Here is a 21,398-nt window from a genome sequence, read left to right as displayed (position 1 = left end):
GTTAATTTCATGCTTCAATTTCATGTTAAGACTAGATATTAAAAATAAACTCACATATCTTTGAAGTTCATTTAACACCTTAATCAGTTTTAAATTTTACTGAAACAAAACTTCCAAATATCCCTAATGTTAAAAGACAGAGCAAGCAGATTTCACTCTAATCCTTAATCCACAGTGTTAATGCAGTCAGAGTTTTACCTGAGGATGGTGATTATATTCCAAATATAATATTGCACTAAGCCACAAAAGCAACCTACTAGGGACTCAATGGTTTGATGGAGGCTACACAGCTTAGAGAGGTAAAATTCAGCTACTATATAACTGGTCACAACTCAAGATACATGGGTGGAGTGGTCTATTTTCTTTCCGAATTCTCCATTCCCTACTATAATATAATGCCAATGATTCAATCTAGGGAATCCTGTAGAAATGGATGCTCAAGGTAGTTCAGACCTATGTGACTTACCTTGCATATGTATGAATAAGAAAAGAGATTTTTAGGCTCTGGTACTTGAAAGAAAGTGTTGCTTTGATAGAAAAGTATATATCTAGGTATCTATATATCTTTATCTATACACCTACACCTATATCTATCTATATGTATGTACATAAATGCTAACACATGTATTCACCCGTGAGTGTAGTTTGGTTTATTCTGTTTATATTTATCCAGGAGACAGAATATGTCCTTCTGATTTACTAAATTCACATTTCCAGTCCTATCTCCAATTAACTTCCTCTGAAATGTTTTATGTACACATGCGCGTGTGTGCGCATCCGTGTACACACACACACACACACACACACACACACACACACACACACACACAGGTTTTATTTCTTACCTGGTGGGGTCCAAGCTACATATATGGAATCAGGCCCAATTACTGTGATGTTATATGGAGGTTGGATTTCTTCTGGTGTTAATACAGGTGTCTGTATAATGTACTCATTACTGGGACTGCTGCCACCTTCAGTAGTGGCTTCCAGCTTATAAATGTACCTATATTTAAAAAAGAAAGAATTGTGATAAGGCAATGCACACGACAATTGGACAGTGATTGCTGGCTTTTCTATCTATTGCTTGGTTCTAAATTTGTGACAAATTGCAAATTCTTTGGTCCCCATCCAGAGACTTTACCATAGACCTTATAATTTTTCTAGCACAGGGAACATTCTCTCCAGGACATCACTATTTCAGACCCTTTCCCATTTTATTTTATTTTTTCTTATTTTTAAATATGGGCATTTTTAAATGTAAATTTATTACTATTATTTTAATTATTTAATTAAGTTTTGGCTGTGTTGGGTCTTTGTTGCTGTACGTGGGCTTTTCTCTAGTTGTGGTGAGCAGGGCTACTCTTCGTTGTGGTGCGTGGGCTTCTCACTGCAGTTGCTTCTCTTGTTGCAGAGCATGGGCTCTAGGCGCACGGGGTTCAGTAGTTGTGGCATGTGGGCTCAGTAGTTGCAGCTCAAGGGCTCTAGAGCACAGGCTCAGTAGTTGTGGCGCACAGGCTTCGTTGTTCTGTGGCATGTGGGATCTTCCCGGACCAGGGCTCGAACCCGTGTCCCCTGCATTGGCAGGTGGATTCTTAACCACTGCGCCACCAGGGAAGTCCCCCCCATCTTATTTTTAACCGTCGAGTAATTCATTGCTTTTCTTAAAGATTTCAGGAAAGTCTTGGAGTGTGCTGGTGGATTGTGGAGGATTCAAATGAATGCTCTCCAGTTTTAAGTGGGTTAGAGTTCAGGGAAATATGTTTAGAGAAAGATGTTTCTAAACTGATCTGCTACTCTCTACAATAAAACTAAATTGATCTCTACTCTCTGCAAGAAAACATCTGTTGATCTAAGATATATTTGATCTCTGCTGAGAAATGAATGGGACTGAATTGCAAATATGTGGAAGTTTTCCCCCTCGAACCACTCCTGTCTATATATAGTATAGCAAGTAGAGAAAACATTATCCCAGAAGTAAAGGCTGTTGATGCAAAACACACCTCTTTAAATCTATTTTCTTGCTAGTTTAGGGCTGCATGATTTTGAAGATCATTTGATAATTCTTAAAATTTAATACTTTGTGTATTTCATATACTAAAAAATTCTCATGTCAAATAAAAGGCTGTTTACAGTTTTAAGGAATATCATGTCCTCTGAAGACTAGTGTAATGAGCTAGTGTTTGGATCTTCAACATCTGAAATGGATTAAGAGATTTCATCAGCTCTGGAATGGCTAATATATGAGATTAATTAACCAATTAATTTAATATTGTTTCAGTTGGAGATGGCCTCTTTCTCAACCCTGAGAAGTCTGTAATTCTCACTGTATGATTGGTAAAGTTTTCTTTTAGTTTACCTGCTGTTGGGCTCCAGGTTTTTATCAGTGAAGTTCTGCTCCTCACTGCCCCCCAGGAAAACCAAGCTTCCATTACGACTCAATTGATATTGAGAAATGAGGCCATTGGGCTTTTCTGGCAGACTCCAATATAATTCCACTGTTGTAGAATTGATGATAATGTGTCGAGGTGTCACCCAAACTCCTGGCAAAAATAACACAAGGAAGTTTTATTGCTAGGATACAGTAAGCACCATATCAAAAGTCATACCATCACTCCACATGCTATGATATTTTTATCTGTTGATAAAAAAATCTCATGGTGAGCAACAAAAATACATTTTATTTGTTTTGGAGGTAAAGTATATAATTGGGTATAAATATATAAATACTTTTTTAATGCTTTAATTATTATTAGTTTTGAATTGCCTTTAGAAAATGAATGCCAGACAACTAGTGATGGAAACTTTGTCTTGGCTGCTACTCTGAGTGTAATCAAGACCTAAGAAAATATCCAGGAATTTTCGAATTTGATGCCTATTTACTTGGAATCATAATCTAGTATTTGCCTGAATTATCAAATTCGATGAACAAACATACTTTGCCTGTGCCTCTCTGACACTACATGCTGTGCTTGTTTTTTCCTTTCTCTCTGGCTACTTCCAGCCTCATTTACTGGCTTCTCTTCCCTTCCTGGACCTCAAAATGATGTAGTGCCTCAGAGAACTAGGCTCTCCCCTCTACCCTTCCCTCCCCTCTTCTCCTTTCCTCTCCTCTTGTTTGGCAACACTATCTTTGTAGTTGATCTCCATTTAGTCTCAGTTTTAAACATTATCTCTGTGTTGAACACTGCCCGATGCATATCGCTATACTAAAGCTCTCTCCTGAGCTTCAGACACATGAGCTCCACTCTCTACTTGTCTACCTCCATTTAGATGACTAATAACATATCAAAAACCTAAAACCTAAAACATATCAAAAACCAAAAACCTAAAACAGAACTCTTGGTTTTCTGGTCTACAATCTATTTGTCTCCAAGTCTTCTCCAACTATTCATTTTCTGGGGCAAAACACAAAAAAATTATCCCAGAAGCTCTTACTTTTCTCACCCCTAAATATAATCTATCATCGAGTCCTACAGATTCTACCCTGAATGTGCACAGTCCTTCTATTTTTACCTCTCCTGATCCAAACTACATTCCTCCCTCTCATGGACTCCTGTGATAGCCTCTAAACTAGTGTCTGTGTTTTAAATCTTGTCGTTCTCTCTATCACTTATAAAAGCATATATAGTGTATATGTAACCTAGTATAATATTCATAAAATATACAGCCCTTTTGAAATTATTCATATAGTATAATTCCAATTCCTTATGATAACCTGTATGGCCCTACATTTTTCTGGCTCTGGACTACCTGGCACCATTCTCTCCATCATTCATGAAGCTCCAGCCACACCAGACTCCTTTCCAGCCTCAGAATGGTTCAAGTTCTTTCTCACCTCTGAGCTTTTGCACTTCCATTCCCTCGGACTGGAACACTTTTGTTCATGACACCATGACAACTGTGCATTTTATTCTCAGATTTCAGTGACCCGTGTAAATATCACCTTATCAGGGAGGTCTTATTGACCGCTATTCCCTAACTATAACTTTAACCCTATCTAAAGTGATCCCAACCTTGTTTCCCTCTATCATATGCCCTTTTCTATTTTCCTCTCCATGCTCATAACATCATAATCATCTTCTTTCTTTGATATCATCATTATTTTTTGTTTTTATGACTGTGTGGTCTATTTCTTTCTCTTGCTTTTAATACAAAGTTAGCTGCATGAGGGCAGGGGTCTACTCTGTGTTAGTAGTCCATGTATCTTTATGGATAGCACAATGCCTCATAAATATTGAATAATTTTGTTGTAAATTTATGTCCCACAAATTACTATGTAAGGATTCTATGGAATACAAATGCGACTAAGATATGGCTCATTTTTATGAGGAGTTTATACCCTCTGTATAAAAGATAAAATGTGTACCCAAACAACTGTAATTCAAGGTCAAATATTTAAGTAGTCTTATCAATGTAAAAATGTATTGATGGAGAACCTAGCGATGAGAAGGAGTTTCATGCTGTCATCTGGTCATGCTCTGAATAGACTCTGTAAGTCTCTTCTTCAGCTTTTAAAAACTCATTTCAATATTAGGTTCTCAATAATCAATAGTTTTTGGTTGATTGTACCTCCTGTGTAAGTTACTCAGGAAAGGGTAAGATTTCAACACTTTTATAAGAAAAGGACATTCAAACGCTATTTACTTAGCAGCATTCTGAAAGAATCAAGATCGATTTAAAAATGGCTCAAACTTACTGATTTTCTAAAGAACAGCTTACTCCTGAGAAGACAGTAGTTCATTTTGTTCTGAAAGCTCACCCTATGTTAGGTACTTGAACAAATCCACAAATCATAATATACATTTATGTTTGGGTCTCTCTGCCAACAGCTGCTGGATGACTCACCCAGCTAATTAGAGCTCCGATTTAAACGCGATATTAGTCTGTTGATTTAAAAGATAAAGTATAAGGCTGTAGTTCACAATCCGCTTCCTGCGGTCCTGTCTTCCTTACCTTGAAGGATGTATTAAAAATCACCAAGGTGTGAGAAAGGCTACTGCTTAGTTTCTGCTTTGAATCAGTCAGTGCAGTCTGTGGAAATGCAGGAGTTAATGAGATAAAATGAAGCCACATTTTGGTGTTGCTTTGTGTTTTAAATAAAAGTTGAGTTTTATATTTAGAAAAGCTGGTGAAAGCTCTGTTCATGTTGGCAATAACCCTGTGTCCGTTGGTTTGATTTATAAGATGAAATTGGAATGTGTAAAAAACTAATAAGCCCTGTGTTTTCACTTGCATAATGTTATGGAGACTCTCTTATCTTGGCAGCTGCAAGAAATCTTTGATAGGATAAGACCCACCTTTGGTGAGAGGTCTTAGTAAGTCCCAGGTGAAGAATCTACCTCCCTCGCTGAGCCTGGGTCTCAGTGACATCAGAAAACCTATTCTACATAATGGAAGGGCAGAACTGAGGCTGTTCGAGGGAAGGGAATGGATGGTCATGAGGGAAATCATCTAGAAGTGGGGTGGGGAGCAGGTAAACTAGCTGAGAGGTGTAAGAGGGAAAGGTCAGAAGGACACCTTGGTTGGTCTCTTGACATAATAGCTACTAAGTAAGGAACATGTCCACTGGCTTTGTTTTAACTTTGTCTTGAGTGTCATGCAGTATTACCCATTTCTTGTGTCCCTACAAATTCCTAGTCAAAAATCCCAACATTTTTTGTGGATTGGCTTTCCCTTGGAAGTTAATCAAAGGAACCAGTTTTGTATTGGCTGATGTCAGAAGTGCATTGAATTCTGGGCCATTTATTATTTGTTCATTTGTGGATTCAACATTCTACTCAATTTAGTCATTTTCTATGTTGGGCACTGTGAATGTGGGGATAAAGATATATAGTCTTTATCCTCCAAGGAACCTATAGTATCGTGATGAATAAAAATGGGTAAATAACAATTTATAGTCCAGTTTGATAAGTGCTTTAAGAAAAGGAAGCTTAGTGTGCTATTAGAGCACTTAGCCATGGTACCTAAAACAGGCTGGGAGTGAAATGGGGACGGATGGGAAAGGGATGGGGTCAGAGGAGATTTTCAGAATGGGAGACATCTGAGCCACATTTTGAAAAAATGGGAGTTAGCTGAGTGAGGATGTAGGGAAGGGTATCTAGAGGCTGAGGGAAACCCACACAAAGCCCTAGAGATACGGAAAGCATGGTACAAGTTCAAGTATATTGGCATGACTGGTACATTAAATTGCATGTGGGAAAGACCAAAAGACTTGCCAGACTGGCAGAAGTTAAAACTTGAGGGATCTAATTTGATTTACTAAGAAGATGTGGATTTCTTTCCTCCTGGAAAGAAATGGGATTTTTATGGAGGTAATTAATGTGAGTTATGCCTATTTTGGCAAAACTGTTAAAAAAGAACTGGGGTGGTGATTTGAGAAAGAGGAGAAATGACCAGAGGCAGGGAGACTAGTTAGGAGGCTCTGGAGAAGTTGTAGGTGTCTCAACTAAGGCAACGACAGAAGGGATGGAAAGGAAGAACAACATTTTAAAAATCCTTAAGATTTAAAATTAATAAAACTATGAAGAATTGTCTACTATAACTTAAGGAAAAGAGAAGCATTAAGAATGTCAGTTTGGGGGCTTAGATGATTAGATAGTGGTATTTGAGAGAGGGAAAAGGGAAGAAAAGAAAGATAGTGGGGAGAGCGATTTTAAACATTGAAATACTGAGGTTGAAATATTTGTAAAACACTTAAATATAAACATCTCGTAGACTGGTAGACAGACAGGCCTTAAATCTGTGAGTGTAGGCTTTGTGAAAGCTCTAGAGTTTGGGAGCTCTCCACCTTCATTAGGAATTCCAGCTAGTACTGGAGAATTCCAAGGGAGAGCATCAACAGATAAAAGAAGGGCAGAGGAAGAGGAATCTGGAATGAAACTGAAAAAGACTGGTCTTCTTTTCCTTTTGCTTTTCCATATTATCAATGCTAGAGGAACGCATGCCTGCAATTTTGCGTGCTTGAACTCTAAAAATGAATGAGAGCTTGCCAGTATGGCAGCAATCCTGAAAAGAGAGCAATAATCCAGTTCAAGCTCTTCCCACTATTTGACTATGGGAACGCCATTTTTCTAGTAGGTTAAAATCGGAGAGAATTAGGTCCAACTTACCAATGGGGTCATAACGTGCTTTTTTTTTTTTTTTCTTTTTTAGATTGAAAATGAAAGAAACGAGGAGCTCTCAGGGTAGCTAGGAACAAATGCTTCTTTTAATTCTCTCCATATCCACTTAGACACCCAAATGTTAGACCTTCAAACTATGGCTGATTCACTCAACTAGACCTTTTAAAATTAGTTATATTTGGGTTATTAATTTAAAATGATATAATATGTTTATTTCCACTTTAGCAAAACACCACAACTTAATGTTACTGCTGATTTGTTCCCTCACAACCTCCAAGTTAAGCACCCTGACTACATTTATTTCTCATACAAGTTATTCACAATTGGCACTTACACAGCCGGAAAGTGGATTCTAAATCCATGTCTGTTCTGCAGAGGAAAGCTCATTTAGTTTATTGTTCCTTTGCACAGCTATTTGTGTTAAAGTAAAGGTGCATACAGGTAAAAACAGAAATCAAGTAAAACATTTCTCATCTCATACTCCCCAGCACTGTTGAAAGCTATAATGTTTAAGTCATGAAATCTGAGCTCTTTCAAGAAATCTTTTTTTTTTTTGGACAAAGTGAGAATAGAGATGCATATTTTCTAAGAATTTAAATATATGGATTGGATGAGTAAACTGGAGAGACCCTGCTCTTTCATCTGGCTGAGTTTCAGCCAAAACTGGTTGATAGATCCTTTAGAAATTATCCATTATCATCAAAGTATCCATTTGACAGTTTACCTTTCCAAAAAATCCACTGCTGGTTTCTTCCTTTCATAGGAACACTAAGCTTTTTGACATGAAACATTCTTTATATAGAAAACATCATTAGTGAATTCCTGGTGAGGAGCCATATGCCCCATATGTGGAATTTTCCATTTTATTCCCCATTTACTGGTAGGAAGTTCAGGTCTAATATTCTGAGGTACAACAACCCCTTCATTAGAAGAGTAATGGACAAGTAGTTCAGGACTGTCTGATGATCATTAACATTATATTTCTGTTCAGAAACTTATTTATGCCTCTGTTTCCCCACATGGAAAACAGGCAGATAGTAGAGATTAACAAAAGAATTCGTTGATCACTAGCCAAGCTTCTGCACACATTTTTCTCCTGCAAGTAAATGATACTACCCATCCCACTTCCTAACGCACAGACCGTTGTTATTATTTGGGTGTATATGCTGCCAGAATCTTTCCTATTCACTTATTTATTTATCTGTAGAAATGAATATCATTTTCTATGTGTTGTTTTATACATAAAGACACCATACATGAATGTAGTTCTATTTTATATGCATGGATCATCTCATTCCTTTAAACTGATGCATGGAATTCCAAAATGTGAGTATACCTGAATTTAGTTAGCAATGCCCCCACTCAAAGACGTTTCAATTGCTTCCAGTATTCTGCCATTAAACAAACGACAAAAAAAGGCTTCAATAGACATCCTGGTGCATGCCTCCTTGTGCAGTTGTGGAAGTGTTATTTTCTGACATAGATAATGAAATTGAAACTGCTGTGTCATGGGGAAACATTTTATGTTTAATAGACATCACCAATTTGATCTCCAAGGTGATGGTCCCATTTTACATTCCCTCAAGCTGTGTATTTCTCCTCCTACCATTCATTTGTCAAAATCCTTGTTCCTTGCGGTCCATCTCAGAAGGCATCTGCTCCCTAAAATCTTTCTTGATGCCTGTGATGGGTTATAATTTCTCCCTTCATAGATTAACCTGAGCATTCTGTTCATTTATTCTTTCTTAACATCACCTTTAAGATTCTCTCTCTTCATACAGATTTGGGTACTTGTCCTATCACTTCTATTTGACTGTAAGTTCTTGAGGGCAGTGAATATTTTAATCAGCTTCCATAGGGAGCATGGTGCTTGTTACATTTTAGCTGCTCTGGGAATATTTAATTCTTGATTTTGGGAGGAATTTCGTATCCAAGTAGATAATAGTGTTTTTCCATGTAAAACCACATCTAAAAGGTTTAAGGAATTGAAGGCAAACTGCCTTGGGAAGCTTATAGTTTAACTAAACTTGAGAAATAGGAACCTAAAATTTTATTTAATTTTGTACTTATAGACTTTATTCCTTCTTCCTTGTTTGTTATGAAAGGGTTTATAGAGTTCACATCAAAATACCAAATGAAAACTTCTTCTCCCCAGTCATGGGTATTTTTTTAATTACCTTGAGGGGCTGCCTGCAGAGTCTGACCTAGAAAAGGCTCACTTGAAGTGCATCCAGCAGATGTACAAGCTCTAAGTGTGAAGCTGTAGTTGGTGTATGGCTGGAGACCTAGAAAGAGCAAAAAGAAATCAAGTACCTCTTGAGAGGATTATTTATTATCAGGTAAGCACTAGCAGTCACATGCAGAGCTGTAGATATGATATCCCAAAATTTTAAGAGCAGAAAACACTCTCTAAGGGAGAGAGGAACTCCATAAGCAGCTCAGTATTAATAGAAATTTCATTTCTCACTGGTAAAATCATAAATTCTCAGCCTTCGAAGAGATCTGAAAATTCATGTCATCCATCCATCCATTTTACCCTTGATTCCCCTGTACAAGGTGTCATTGAAGGGGCTCCCCTGGCTAGAGGATCAAAGTAGTCCATCTCCCAAATAGCCCACTCTATCTTTAGAGAGCTCTACAGTTCTCTATTTGGTTTGAAAGTCCTTCCTTATATTGTGGTGAACTCTTTCTATCACTTCCACCCGCTAGGGACTTATAGAACAAATCTAATTTCTTTTCCACATGACAGTTCTTCAAATATTTGTAGACAGTTATCAAATCCCCCCCGACTTTTCTCTTCTCTAGGCGAACCACCCCAGTTTCTTCAATTGCTTCTTATATGAACAGAGGCAGAAAAAAAGTAAAAAGAAGGTTAGAGTCAACATTTTTTAGCCCCAAGCCATATTCAGCTCATATTAACACCAACTGACTCTTTTTTTTTAAACTTTGCATTTCTTCACCATATGTTCCCATACCGTACCATCTTAGGCTTACTTCTGTAGTTTTTTGGGGGATATGTTGCTTTTGTCTTTACATGTAGATTAAATACACTTTGATGAAGGGATACTGCTTATTACTTCTTTTGTATTCAGATGTATGATGTAGCACAATATTGATCAATAAATTCTCAGGGGAAAAAAGAATGGCAATCCATTTACAATAGAAGTTGCGTATTGTCAGACCTCACTGCTCTGTGGCCAGTGACCCTGGACAAGTTACTTAGCTTCACTTTGCTCTCAACTACTGATCTGTAAAATGGGGAACCATTGCATCTAGCTTCTAAGGCTGTTAAGGCAGATGGGATGGGTTACTTAGAGAAGCACTTTCTTTTAGCAGAAGCAACCTTAAGACTCAGCGGCATCCAACAAGGATACATAGAGGCTAACATTTCTTGCCTTGATTCTCGGGAAAACTCAAACAATGCTTTACAAATATTTTCTTAAAAAAAGAATAGGACTTAATCTCTAACGTCAAATATTGGGCTAAGTTATAACATGGATCCAATAATTACTATACTTATTTTTTCATGAATTTAGAACTACATTTTCACATATTTTGTCCTTTTGGTGAGGTGACACTTCCTCCAGAGACATTCAAAGTCACACTGTCACTTTATACAGATCTGCTCAAATGCTACATTTTAAAAGATTTTGACTGCTCTATCTACACACCATAACCAGCACTTTTTATCCTCTCAAATTACTTTCTTGTCTCATAGCCTTCGACATTATCTGATGTTTGATTATATGTCTGTTTATCTATTGATTGTCTCCACCTCCATGATGCAAGCTCAAAAAGAGCAAGGACTTTGTTTTGGCAACAACCGTATCCTTTGAATGGTGACAGGCACAAAGTAGGTGCTTGTTAAGTGAATGAAAAAATTAATTAACTGGTTCATTTAGAATTGAAGCAGTAGTCTGGGTTCTCTGCTAAAGCCATAATGTTCTGTAGCTGGAGCAGCTCCAGAATTCAGCTTCAAAGCCCTTTGTGTTTCCTTATCAATTTAATGACAAGATGTGGATACTTATTTGATTATAATCTTCCATTAGGTTGCTATGGAGGATTTACATAATTTTGATATTTACCTGATTTAGGGATGAGGAATATGATGAAATATCTAAGCCATATCCAAGCCTTGTGTGTTTGATAAAAGCTTATGGGAAAAGGCTAAAGATGCTAGAATATAGAGCTCAAGAGAAAATGGAAGGAAAGATTCAAGAATGAAGGTCAGAGACTGCAGTGGCTGGTGTAGTCTGACGATGTCCCTTTCTTTACTTCCATTAGTGAAAAAGGGGTCTTGACCCTTGTCACACCGTTTTATCTGAATAACTTACTTTCTCACTTAGAATGTAAGCCCTTTGAGAGTAAGGATGGTATCTCTGAGTGTTTCTTATTTAAATCATTTTTTCCCAGTAGTGCCTATTTGATGTATTCAATGTCTGTTAAATATTGTTTAAGGAAGACCGAGGCATAAAAGTACCCAATAAGGATGGCAGGGCTATGATGCGATGATGTCCATGTATCCATCACAAGTGTGATTTGACCAAACAGGGCCTTCCTCATAATTCCACAGGGACTCCTGCCCACAGTATCTATCTCACTGAGTAGGAGATTCTTCTCTAGTTGCAGAATATTACTAAAATAATATAAAAAGTTAATATAATTTATGAACAATAAATATTTTCCAGATCTTTTTCCTGAACGTCAGACTTAAGTATGGCTAGTAAAAGTGAAGCGATACTTGATTTTTTCTCCAGCATATTCTAACCAAAAAAAAAAAAAGAGCCTTAATTCTGCTTCTCATTTTGTGTTCTTGTTGGTCTGGTTTCAGACTTTTGAAGGACATTTTAGGATGGGTCTTAGGAAAGGAAAAGAAAATGTCATTGCAGAGGTGTACTAAGATTGATTAGAAGATTGAGGGTATTTGCAGCGAGGACAGTAGCTAAAAAGAAAATTTACTGTACATAAAAGTAGAGGGACTTCCTTGGTGGTCCGGTGGGTAAGACTCTGTGCTCCCAATGTAGGGGGCCCGGGTTTGATTACTGGTCGAGGAACTAGATCCCATATGCATGCTGCAACTAAGAAACCCGTGTGCTACAACTAAAGATCCCACATGCAACAACTAAAGATCCTGCATGCCACAACGAAGATCCCATGTGCCACAACTAAGACCTGGCACAGCCAAAATAAATACATAAATAAATAATAAATAAATAAATGAATACTTTTTTTAAAAAAAGTAGCGATTGTCTTTTTTTTAACAGAATTTTTCAGAGGGGGTTGAGTGCCATCCATTTTATAAATAGCCCAGAACACTAGAAGACAGATGTTTGGAAATGGTACAACAGTGGAGAAACTAGCCCTTGAGGGATTTTTGGTAGACCAAGGAAGGTGTACCAAGGAGTTTGTTACAGGTGTTTAAATTGGTGGGGTGGGTTGGTCTAGCAGAGGATGGGGCCATAGTTAGTGGAGGAATATGTATCTCTTGGAGTGCTAGAATTAAGGGTGGTGGGTAGGATGTAGAACTGAGTGTTGAGTAGAAAACCTTGGTCAAGAAGTCAGAAGATTATCATGCTAAGTGAAGTGAGTCAGACAGAGAAAGACAAGTATCATATGATATCGCTTATATGGGGAATCTAAAAAAAGGGTACAACTGAACTTATTTACAAGACAGAAATAGACTCACAGACATAGACAACAAATTTATGGTTACCAAAGGGGAAAAGGGTGGGAGAGGGATAAATTAGGAGTTTGAGATGAATAGATATACACTACTATATATAAAATAGATAAACAACAAGGTCCTACTGTATAGCATAGGGAACTATATTCAAAATGATCACAGAGATAAGAAAGCGTGAGGTCCGGATACAAATCTGGGCAGTTGGGCTGAGAAATGTGACCCAGAACAGTTGGGTCAGTCTTCTGAGGCTTATAAGGAAAATGACATAGGTAGCTCAAAGCCCAGTGACACTTCCAGTAATGTAAAAAATCCATGTGGGACTAGGTATTTAAATATTTTCATTTGGAATATGACCACAATTCATGTACTGAGGCAGTACAGCATAGCTGTTAGGAGAACAGGGTCTGAGGTTAGACTCTTTGGGTCTAATCCTTACCTATATATTAACTACTACCATGGGCCAGTTCTCTGACCTCTAGGTGCCTCAGTTTCCATATCTGTAAACTGCAGGCATGGGAGTATAGACTGCTAAATTGGACTACAGCCTAACTTGAGGGAAGGCAATAGATGAATCCATTATTTTCTATATTCTCTTTCCTGGGTGTTGTGTTTTTCCTATTGTTAGAGGGTTGGATTACTAGTAGGCTTGGTTCAAACAGTCGGTAAGGAAAGCATGGACTGCCAGGAAGCATAGATGATTTACAGGAACTGGATGACCTTTCATATATATGACTCTGTAAAACTCAATAAAATCAACACATTTCAACTGGAATTTGCTGTCATTTTAAGGAAGCCCCTATTGGTAGTCCTTAAAATGAGATACATATGACATATTAGCAACGGGCAATGGAAAGGGCACAACAATTGAAAACTACTCATGAATTGATCAGGATGAGAAGAGGGAAATAAAGAGATGTCTCCAAGGAACTGTTCCGACTGTAACTTAATCCTAAAGTCAAAGAGTAGAAGGAGAAAAGAAAACATCATTCAACTGCTCAGCATTGAACTAAAAGAGTAAGAATAGCGGGGGTAGAACTGAGAAAGACAAATGCATGGAGAAAAGTCAAGTATTTAACATTTCAGTGGAGTGGAGATTACTGTGGCTGCCAATTACTTGAACTTCCCTAAAGGGAATCGTGTTCTCTTATAAAGGAAAGAGGCATACTATAACCAAACTCGTTACAATTACACTTTCAAGTAACATCCCTTTCAAGACTAAACATGTGTTAAAAAGGGACCTCAAAAAGTCTGCCTATGGATCATAAAAAGATGATCTGGAAAACAAAATCCATACCTATGTAAGTTACATTGGATGTACTCTATAAAGAACAGCTTGTTTCTAATTTTTAATCTCCAGCTAGTCAGGAAAAGGCTTTCTTGTCTATTCCAATTTCAGATAGCTAGCGCTACCTGAAAGCATTCATCCAGTTATTCTAAGTATCATCTGTTATTTTCTGAAGGATTATCAAATAATCCCAACGAATATGTAATTTCACAAGTTCCTCAATCAACCTGGTTAATAATTAGGTCAAGTGCTGAGAGACTTGAGTTACTTTTTTTTTTTTTTTTTTTTTTTTTTTTTTGGTACGCGGGCCTCTCACTGCTGTGGCCTCTCCCGTTGCGGAGCACAGGCCCCGGAGGCGCAGGCTCAGCGGCCATGGCTCACGGGCCCAGCCGCTCCGCGGCATGTGGGATCCTCCCGGACCGGGGCACGAACCCGCGTCCCCTGCATCGGCAGGCGGACTCTCAACCACGGCGCCACCAGGGAAGCCCTTGAGTTACTTCAAAAAGGTTTTGTTAGGTGGTTACCAAGTATTGTCCACCCGGTGGGCAGGTTACCTGTCCTGGCATCAGTTCACCCAAACTGGATGCTTGCCCCGGCCCACCTGAACCACACATCTAGTCTTGCTGCTGAAAAGAGCTCCCTTTTGCTCCCACCTGCCTGGGATCTCACTAAGTGATTCCCCCCAGGATCTCACTCCCCCCAGAGTGATCTCTGCTCATGGAGATTCCCAGGAATTTCCAGCATCTACCGGCAACCTTGTCAGGGTTCGATTTTAGATTAATCTCATTCCATGTGAAAATCTGGAATGTTCAAAACTGGCACACCAAGACATCATGGAATCACTTTAGAGACCTCTAAGGTGATTTAAATTATGATTTGTGTTACAAAATTTGATTGTAAAATACTTCAGGAGCTCACATGCTAGAGTCCCCTTTTCTTGATAGTATCATCCAGCATGACCTCAGCAGTCCCCCATCCTGCTTAGTCAAGCCAAGTTCTCGACTCTTTGAGAGGAGCCATCAGCACTGTCCATTTTTGTATCAAGGCTTTGACACAGGAGTTCAGTTGATGTCTCATATGAATCGGACGTCAAAACATCCAAACGAAGAGGCTCTTGCATTTGCAAATGCCAGTGAAACAACTTCACGGCTTTCAGTTCTGACTACTTGCTACAAGCTTATTTGCATTCTTAATTCTGTATTTGGTGTGAAATTCTAGACCAAAGATTTGGTTCCTCTTCCCAATATAATAGTGATCAGATTCATCCCAAGTACTTCCTGAACGAGTTACTTCTTTGGCAGACTCTCTTTTTCAAATATATTAACATTAAGACTATTATTAAGATAATCCAAGGAAAGACCCTTGCTTTTGATTTTTGTAACACTATTTTGATACATATTTTTCTTCCCTGGAGTCTGGTGTCGTACTAGACTGAAGCCTCTTTTACCCTACATTTTCAAGCAGAATTTTCTGCTCTAGAAACCGAATGTGGCATCAGGTGGCAGCAAAGTCTGATGCTCAAATGATCCACAACAAGGACATACATCTCAGAGGAAGGGAGTTGGCTAGAACTGTCGTGATTGCCCAGGCAAAGTACCTTGAAATATCTGGGATTCCTGGGGAATTTTTTTTCCCTTTAAATATTGGTGTCTAGGTAGCTGTTGCTTGTTATTCTTTGGCTATAATATTATGTATGTAAGAATGGTAAAAGAAAGGGAGAAGTAGTGGTTGATGTTGTGCTATTATTTTTGCAAGTATTTAGGCTCAAGGTTTTCCTCGGAATTTAAAAAATGAAAATAAAATGAATTCTCCCATCTACTTTCACAGGTCTGATGCTTGGCGGTCAGTGGTCAGGTGGTAGTAGGGGAAATGCAGCCTAGAGCATCACACATGACAACAGAGGCTCCCAAAGCTGTTCTGAGGACACGAGGGCCATCCCAGTTTTCATCCCATCTGTTTCAGTTAAAGATACACACTACTATATATAAAATAAATAATCAACAAGGACCTACTGTAGAGCACAGGGAACTCTACTCAGTATTCTGTAATAACCTATAAGGGAAAAGAATCTGAAAAAAGAATGCATATATGTATATGTATAACTGAATCACTTTGCTGTACACCTGAAACTAACACAGCATTGTAAATCAACTATACTTTAACATAAAATAAAAATTAAATTAAAAAAATGAATTATACTGCCAATAAATCCAGATTGCCAGAGACCAGGGCTGGCTTCATGGTCACACAAGCTATGCTCTGAGTCACCCCAGCTCCCATGCTTAGAAGAGTCCCGTGCTTGAGTCTATTCTTATCGCCTTGAAATTCTTAATAATTTTTGAACAAGGGGCCCCATGCTTTCATTTTGCACTGGTTCCCACAAATTGTCACCCATCCTGGCTGAGATTTAGCTGTGTTTGACAATGTGATTTTTATATCCAACCAACATGGAACCTAGTCACTCAGATACTAGTTTACTAGTCAATATTTATTCATTCAACAAAGATTTTCAAAAACTTAATATATGTTAGGTTCTGTGATAGATCACAGTACAGGTGACACAATGGCAAACAGGAAGCTGTTGCCTCTGTCCTTAAAGAGGTTTAACTCCTGGTTGAGGAACAGAGACAAAGAGAAAGGATATTCAATAAAGTATCATAAATACCATGAGAGCCAAGTGTAGCGCACGATGGGAGCACATGGTAGAGTTATTTAAATGTAAAATCCTCATGTAAAAATGTCCACATTTTGGGATATTGATGGTCAAACTATGTCCTCATTTTTTTCAAAAGTGGTATGTAGTATATCTGTTTTAGTGCAATAATAGTACATTTTCTGCTACAACTAGCCTTGTTAGGATTTATGCTATTTTATCACAGGAGGTGTTCATGAGCTTCTAACGGGATGGGAAAGGAAGACAAATTATTCTCTCCTTGTTGACTTAATGCTGGTGACTCTTCCCCTTTAAGTGCAATGAAACGATAAGCAACTTTTAATGAATTATTTGGAAAACATTTCCCCCAGAGTTAAGAGACACATAAGCTCTTATCATGTCTGCTGCTAAAGACGACATGATTAATTCATTTTGTTCTCGGTGGCCCCAATTATTTCATTAATCCTTTCCTCCTCTCCTCTATCCCGATGGCTACATTAGGAGGCCCACGTTTCATACGTGGCAACCCAAGTAAAACAATGCCGTCACTGACATCCTGATTGCTCTGTGCAGGACCGTGGGCATGTTTAGTAATAAATGATATGAAAAGGTCTTTTATTGACAAGCTGCCACGCGCTGTTTGCATTAGCGAATATGAGAAGATGATGGCTGCTACCCCTTGGTCCCCATGGTATTGGGCTCCGTGAGATAGCAGAAAACGCTTCAGTTTACTTAGAGCATTGATAACACCTCTAAATAATTAACTGAGGACTTCCTGTCTTCAATTACTTAATGCTTTTTTTTTTTAACGTCTTGAGAGGATTATAAGCAATTTATGGATTTCACATGATGAGTGCATTTGCCACTATTCCCACAAAGCATTTACGGGATCATGTTTCTAAAGCTTTGAGGTAATTAAAAATAAGCACGGAGACAATGCGGCTGATGCTAGGTGCCCACTCTCCCTTCTGTCATTTGTAAGGACCTAGATTCTCAGGCTCCTGGATGACTAGAGCTACGGCTTCATCAGTGTTCGACTGTAACTTAGGGAATGCCAAGGTTTTGGAAATGATGAGAAAAGCAAAACCTTTATCTCCAGAGGGTTCAGGCAGCTCTTGGATCAAATGTTTGAGATGGAATGTGAAATAAATTTGATTATTTTAGTTAATTCCATGAACTCAATAAAATAGTCATTCTCATCATAAAATACTTCCCTACTGAATTTGATCAGTCAGCTAACCATAGAACTGAATTTTCCCTGGCAGATAAAATGTGTGAACACTACACAGATCTTGGGTTTTAGATCCTCTAATGCCAGGCACCATTCCTGTCCCATAGGAACTGCATATTACGATACTGTACTTGGTAAGGTTTTGTTGAATGAAGGTTTATTTTCTTATTTAACAAAGAAATCACTCTTTAGGGCTAGAGTGCTCAAGTGAAGTACTCTCTAAATCTGTTTAAAATGAATTCTAACAGATTATTTTTTCACTTTATAATCTTACAGAAAATAAAATTAGGTAGAAAAACTTTAAAATGTTTATCCTAATAAAAGAGGAATTCTGCCATTACGTTATGCATATAAAATCCTCTGACATGAAAATATCCATTAAAAATGATAATGAAAGGAAGAGCTGGTAGAGTGAAGGTATTTAGAGAAAAAGCTTTGCAATGCTTTTATAATTAAGGAGGCTATCAATCCTGTTGGTTTGAACCTCACAATTGAATTTGGTACGTCGGCACGTAAATTCTGGTTTTCTAAAAAAATGCAAACCAGTACAGCTGGCGACAGTTCAAAGCCTTTGCTGGTTGAGTAGACGGATTCTGTAAGAAGAGAATTCTTTATCCTTGTATCCCAGTTTATTGTGAAACCTTTACTGCTACAAAGTCTTAATGGGCCTTAACTTGGCTTTCAAAACTCTGTAATTAACATTCCATGGCCATCCTCAGTCATTTTGATTTCTCCCACTCCATTCTGTACGGAGTTCTGTTGGTGTATCATTACACAAGCTATTCCTTAACTTGTCAGTAGTACCGGGAGCTTCTTAAGAGCAACAATCTTATTTTGGAGCACTTAATATACTATCTAGAACACAGCAAGCAGGCTACATGTATTTTTTTTATATAATGAAATGGTATTCTGATTTCCTTATAGGTGGAGGCAGTGAATGCCTTGGGGACCCCGAGCAGGCCAGTTATCACCTTCATCTTTCAAATGTGGATATTAAAAAGTCCCTCCTTTTATAGGGAAGTGATGAGAATCACAGGAGTCAAAATGCAAATGGTTTGTTAAAATTATAAAGCACCGTACACATGTTAAGTTTTTTATGGAAAATAACATCGTTTCAATTGCTTGTGATGATTTTCATTTTTAGTGACCTAGGATCTAAGGAACAAATCTGATCATCTAAATGGATGAGGGCTTTCTCCATCCCCATTATCCCTGGCTTAGCTCAGGATCTTCAGATCACGATCACAATGTGCTGGTCCGCAAATACTTATTAAGCACCTTCTGTAGGCTCATGACACTTTTGGAAAACAGTGGACACCTGTCCATGAGTGCTTGCTTGTGTGTCAGGGAACTGTGGAATTTATTTTTCCACCTGTGTAACAAGGCCTGTGCCTCCTCTAAGGAAAAATCAGGCATGCTTTTCCAGGCCTTTCTGCACTTCTATGTGAGTTTCGTTATCTCTGGTATCACAGCCCCCTGCAAAGTACAGGGTCTAATGGAAGGAAGGCATTCACTCAGGAGGCCTTGGAGAGAGGCTACTGGCAATAGGGAAAAAGTAAAAGTTTGTAAACTCTTCTCTGTGTTTTCAGAATCTAAACTTACACCACTGTTTGGGATGATTCAGTAGATCTAAATAATGAGCTAAGTTACTGAATCTCTTGAAATATTCTTTTCTGTAAAATGGGGGGGCTTCCCTGGTGGCACAGTGGTTGAGAGTCCGCCTTCCGATGCAGGGGACGTGGGTTCGTGCCCCGGTCCGGGAAGATCCCACCTGCTGCGGAGCGGCTGGGCCTGTGAGCCATGGCCGCTGAGCCTGCGCGTCCGGAGCCTGTGCTCCGCAACGGGAGAGCCCACAACAGTGAGAGGCCCGCGTATCACAAAAAAAAAAAAAAAAAAAAAAAAAAAAAAAAAGTAAAACGGGGGTAATAATTTTCTCTGCCCTATAGGTTTGTGATGTGGATCAAATTAGATCGTAAATGTCAAGGGCTTAGGACAGTATTTGACACATATTAAATTCACTTATTCCTCATTTATTTAGCACTTACTGAAAAGTCATGGATTGTTCTAGGTGCTAAAGATACAGTATTGAACGAGGTAGAGACGGTCTCTGCGATTCTGGAGCTTACGTTCCAGTGGAGGGGGACATAAAGAGACAAATAGAAAGCAAACACTATCAGGCAGTGAAAGGTCTGTGGTGAAAATCAAACAAGGTGATGTGATGGTGTATCAGGAAAGCTGATCTAGACTTGGTGAGTCAGAAGATGCTTCCCTTCAGAAATGACATTCAGACTAAAACATGTTAATTATTATTAGAATCATCGCTACTAATTATCTGACACTATACTATTATACTGTACTATTATTATATTATTAAAGCTAATTATAATACCTAATGTTATAATAAGCAACAAAAATAATACAATTACTATTAATTAATGTTACTAATAATAACAACAAATTGTCATAACCAGTCAACTATCAACTATTCTGTGTATTAATTACCCACGCAGCAGACAACTGTTAGCCTCTGGCTGATTTTTCTACTGCCTTCCAGTACATTCTTGGCTATCCTAGCACCATTATCTATGAGTATATCCTTGGGGAATGAAAATGCATCTTACTGTTTGTCTGAAAAAGAAAAAAAAGAACTTAATACTGATGCAAAAACCCTACACATAATGCATATCAAAGCCAACTATAAATTATTTCTGAAGTTATCTGCTGTTGTGGCTTATTGCTGCCAGTGTGGGCTCTTCTATTAGCATGGATAAGTGGGACCTGACCATATGTCAAGAGAACACGTCCTTTTGAAGTGACCTCATATATCAAACGCACACCCCCGGGAGGCTTTGCCCCCCTAACCACAGTGACAGACTCTTCCGGTACATTTTCCTCTTTTTTTTTTTTTCACCTGTGACCGTATGCTGCCTCCTGTCAGTGGTGTCAGTGTAGATGAGACCTTTCCCAACCTGCCTGAGCTGGTACTCTTTAATGACGCCGTTTGGCTTAGGAGGGACATCCCAGCTCACATGCAGAGTCTCCGCACTGGGGGCCACGATTCTTGGCAGAGGGATGCTTTGCGGAACTCCTTGGGTTGTAGCTGCAACGACCTGAAAACACAGGAATTAAACAGCAATTTCTTGGAATAGTACACTAGGTATTCTGATCAATGAGAATGTCACTTTTGTTTTAAAATGTTGTTGTCTGGCCTGGCATATCATTAGCAGGGCTTGGAGAAGCAGTCCCTCTTTTTTAAAATTCTTTCTCTCGCATCCTATTCAAACAATGAAATCTGACCTTGAATATATCCTATAAGTCTTCGACTACCATTTATTACCACGGGTCCAACAACAATTTTGATGGCAGACTGCAGCTCTCAGTTTAAACAAGTAAAAGCTGGCTGGCAGACTGTCTTACTAGAGAAC

At 38.5% G+C, this 21,398-nt stretch overlaps 1 protein-coding gene across 1 annotated transcript in view; it reads right to left on the bottom strand.

The window, feature by feature from the left end:
* The window catches only part of USH2A (usherin), an 815,986-nt gene that overhangs the window by 160,068 nt on the left and 634,520 nt on the right, over positions 1–21,398 (bottom strand). Inside the window, 4 exon segments of the mRNA XM_032639255.1 lie at positions 846–1,003; positions 2,357–2,540; positions 9,299–9,406; positions 20,885–21,083. Coding sequence (XP_032495146.1) covers positions 846–1,003; positions 2,357–2,540; positions 9,299–9,406; positions 20,885–21,083 — 649 coding nt within the window.

Source organism: Phocoena sinus, chromosome 1 (assembly GCF_008692025.1).
Source record: "Phocoena sinus isolate mPhoSin1 chromosome 1, mPhoSin1.pri, whole genome shotgun sequence".
NCBI classification, from domain to species: domain Eukaryota; kingdom Metazoa; phylum Chordata; class Mammalia; order Artiodactyla; family Phocoenidae; genus Phocoena; species Phocoena sinus.
Note: the sequence above shows the minus strand (reverse complement) of the source record. Positions and strands in the feature narration are given on the sequence as shown.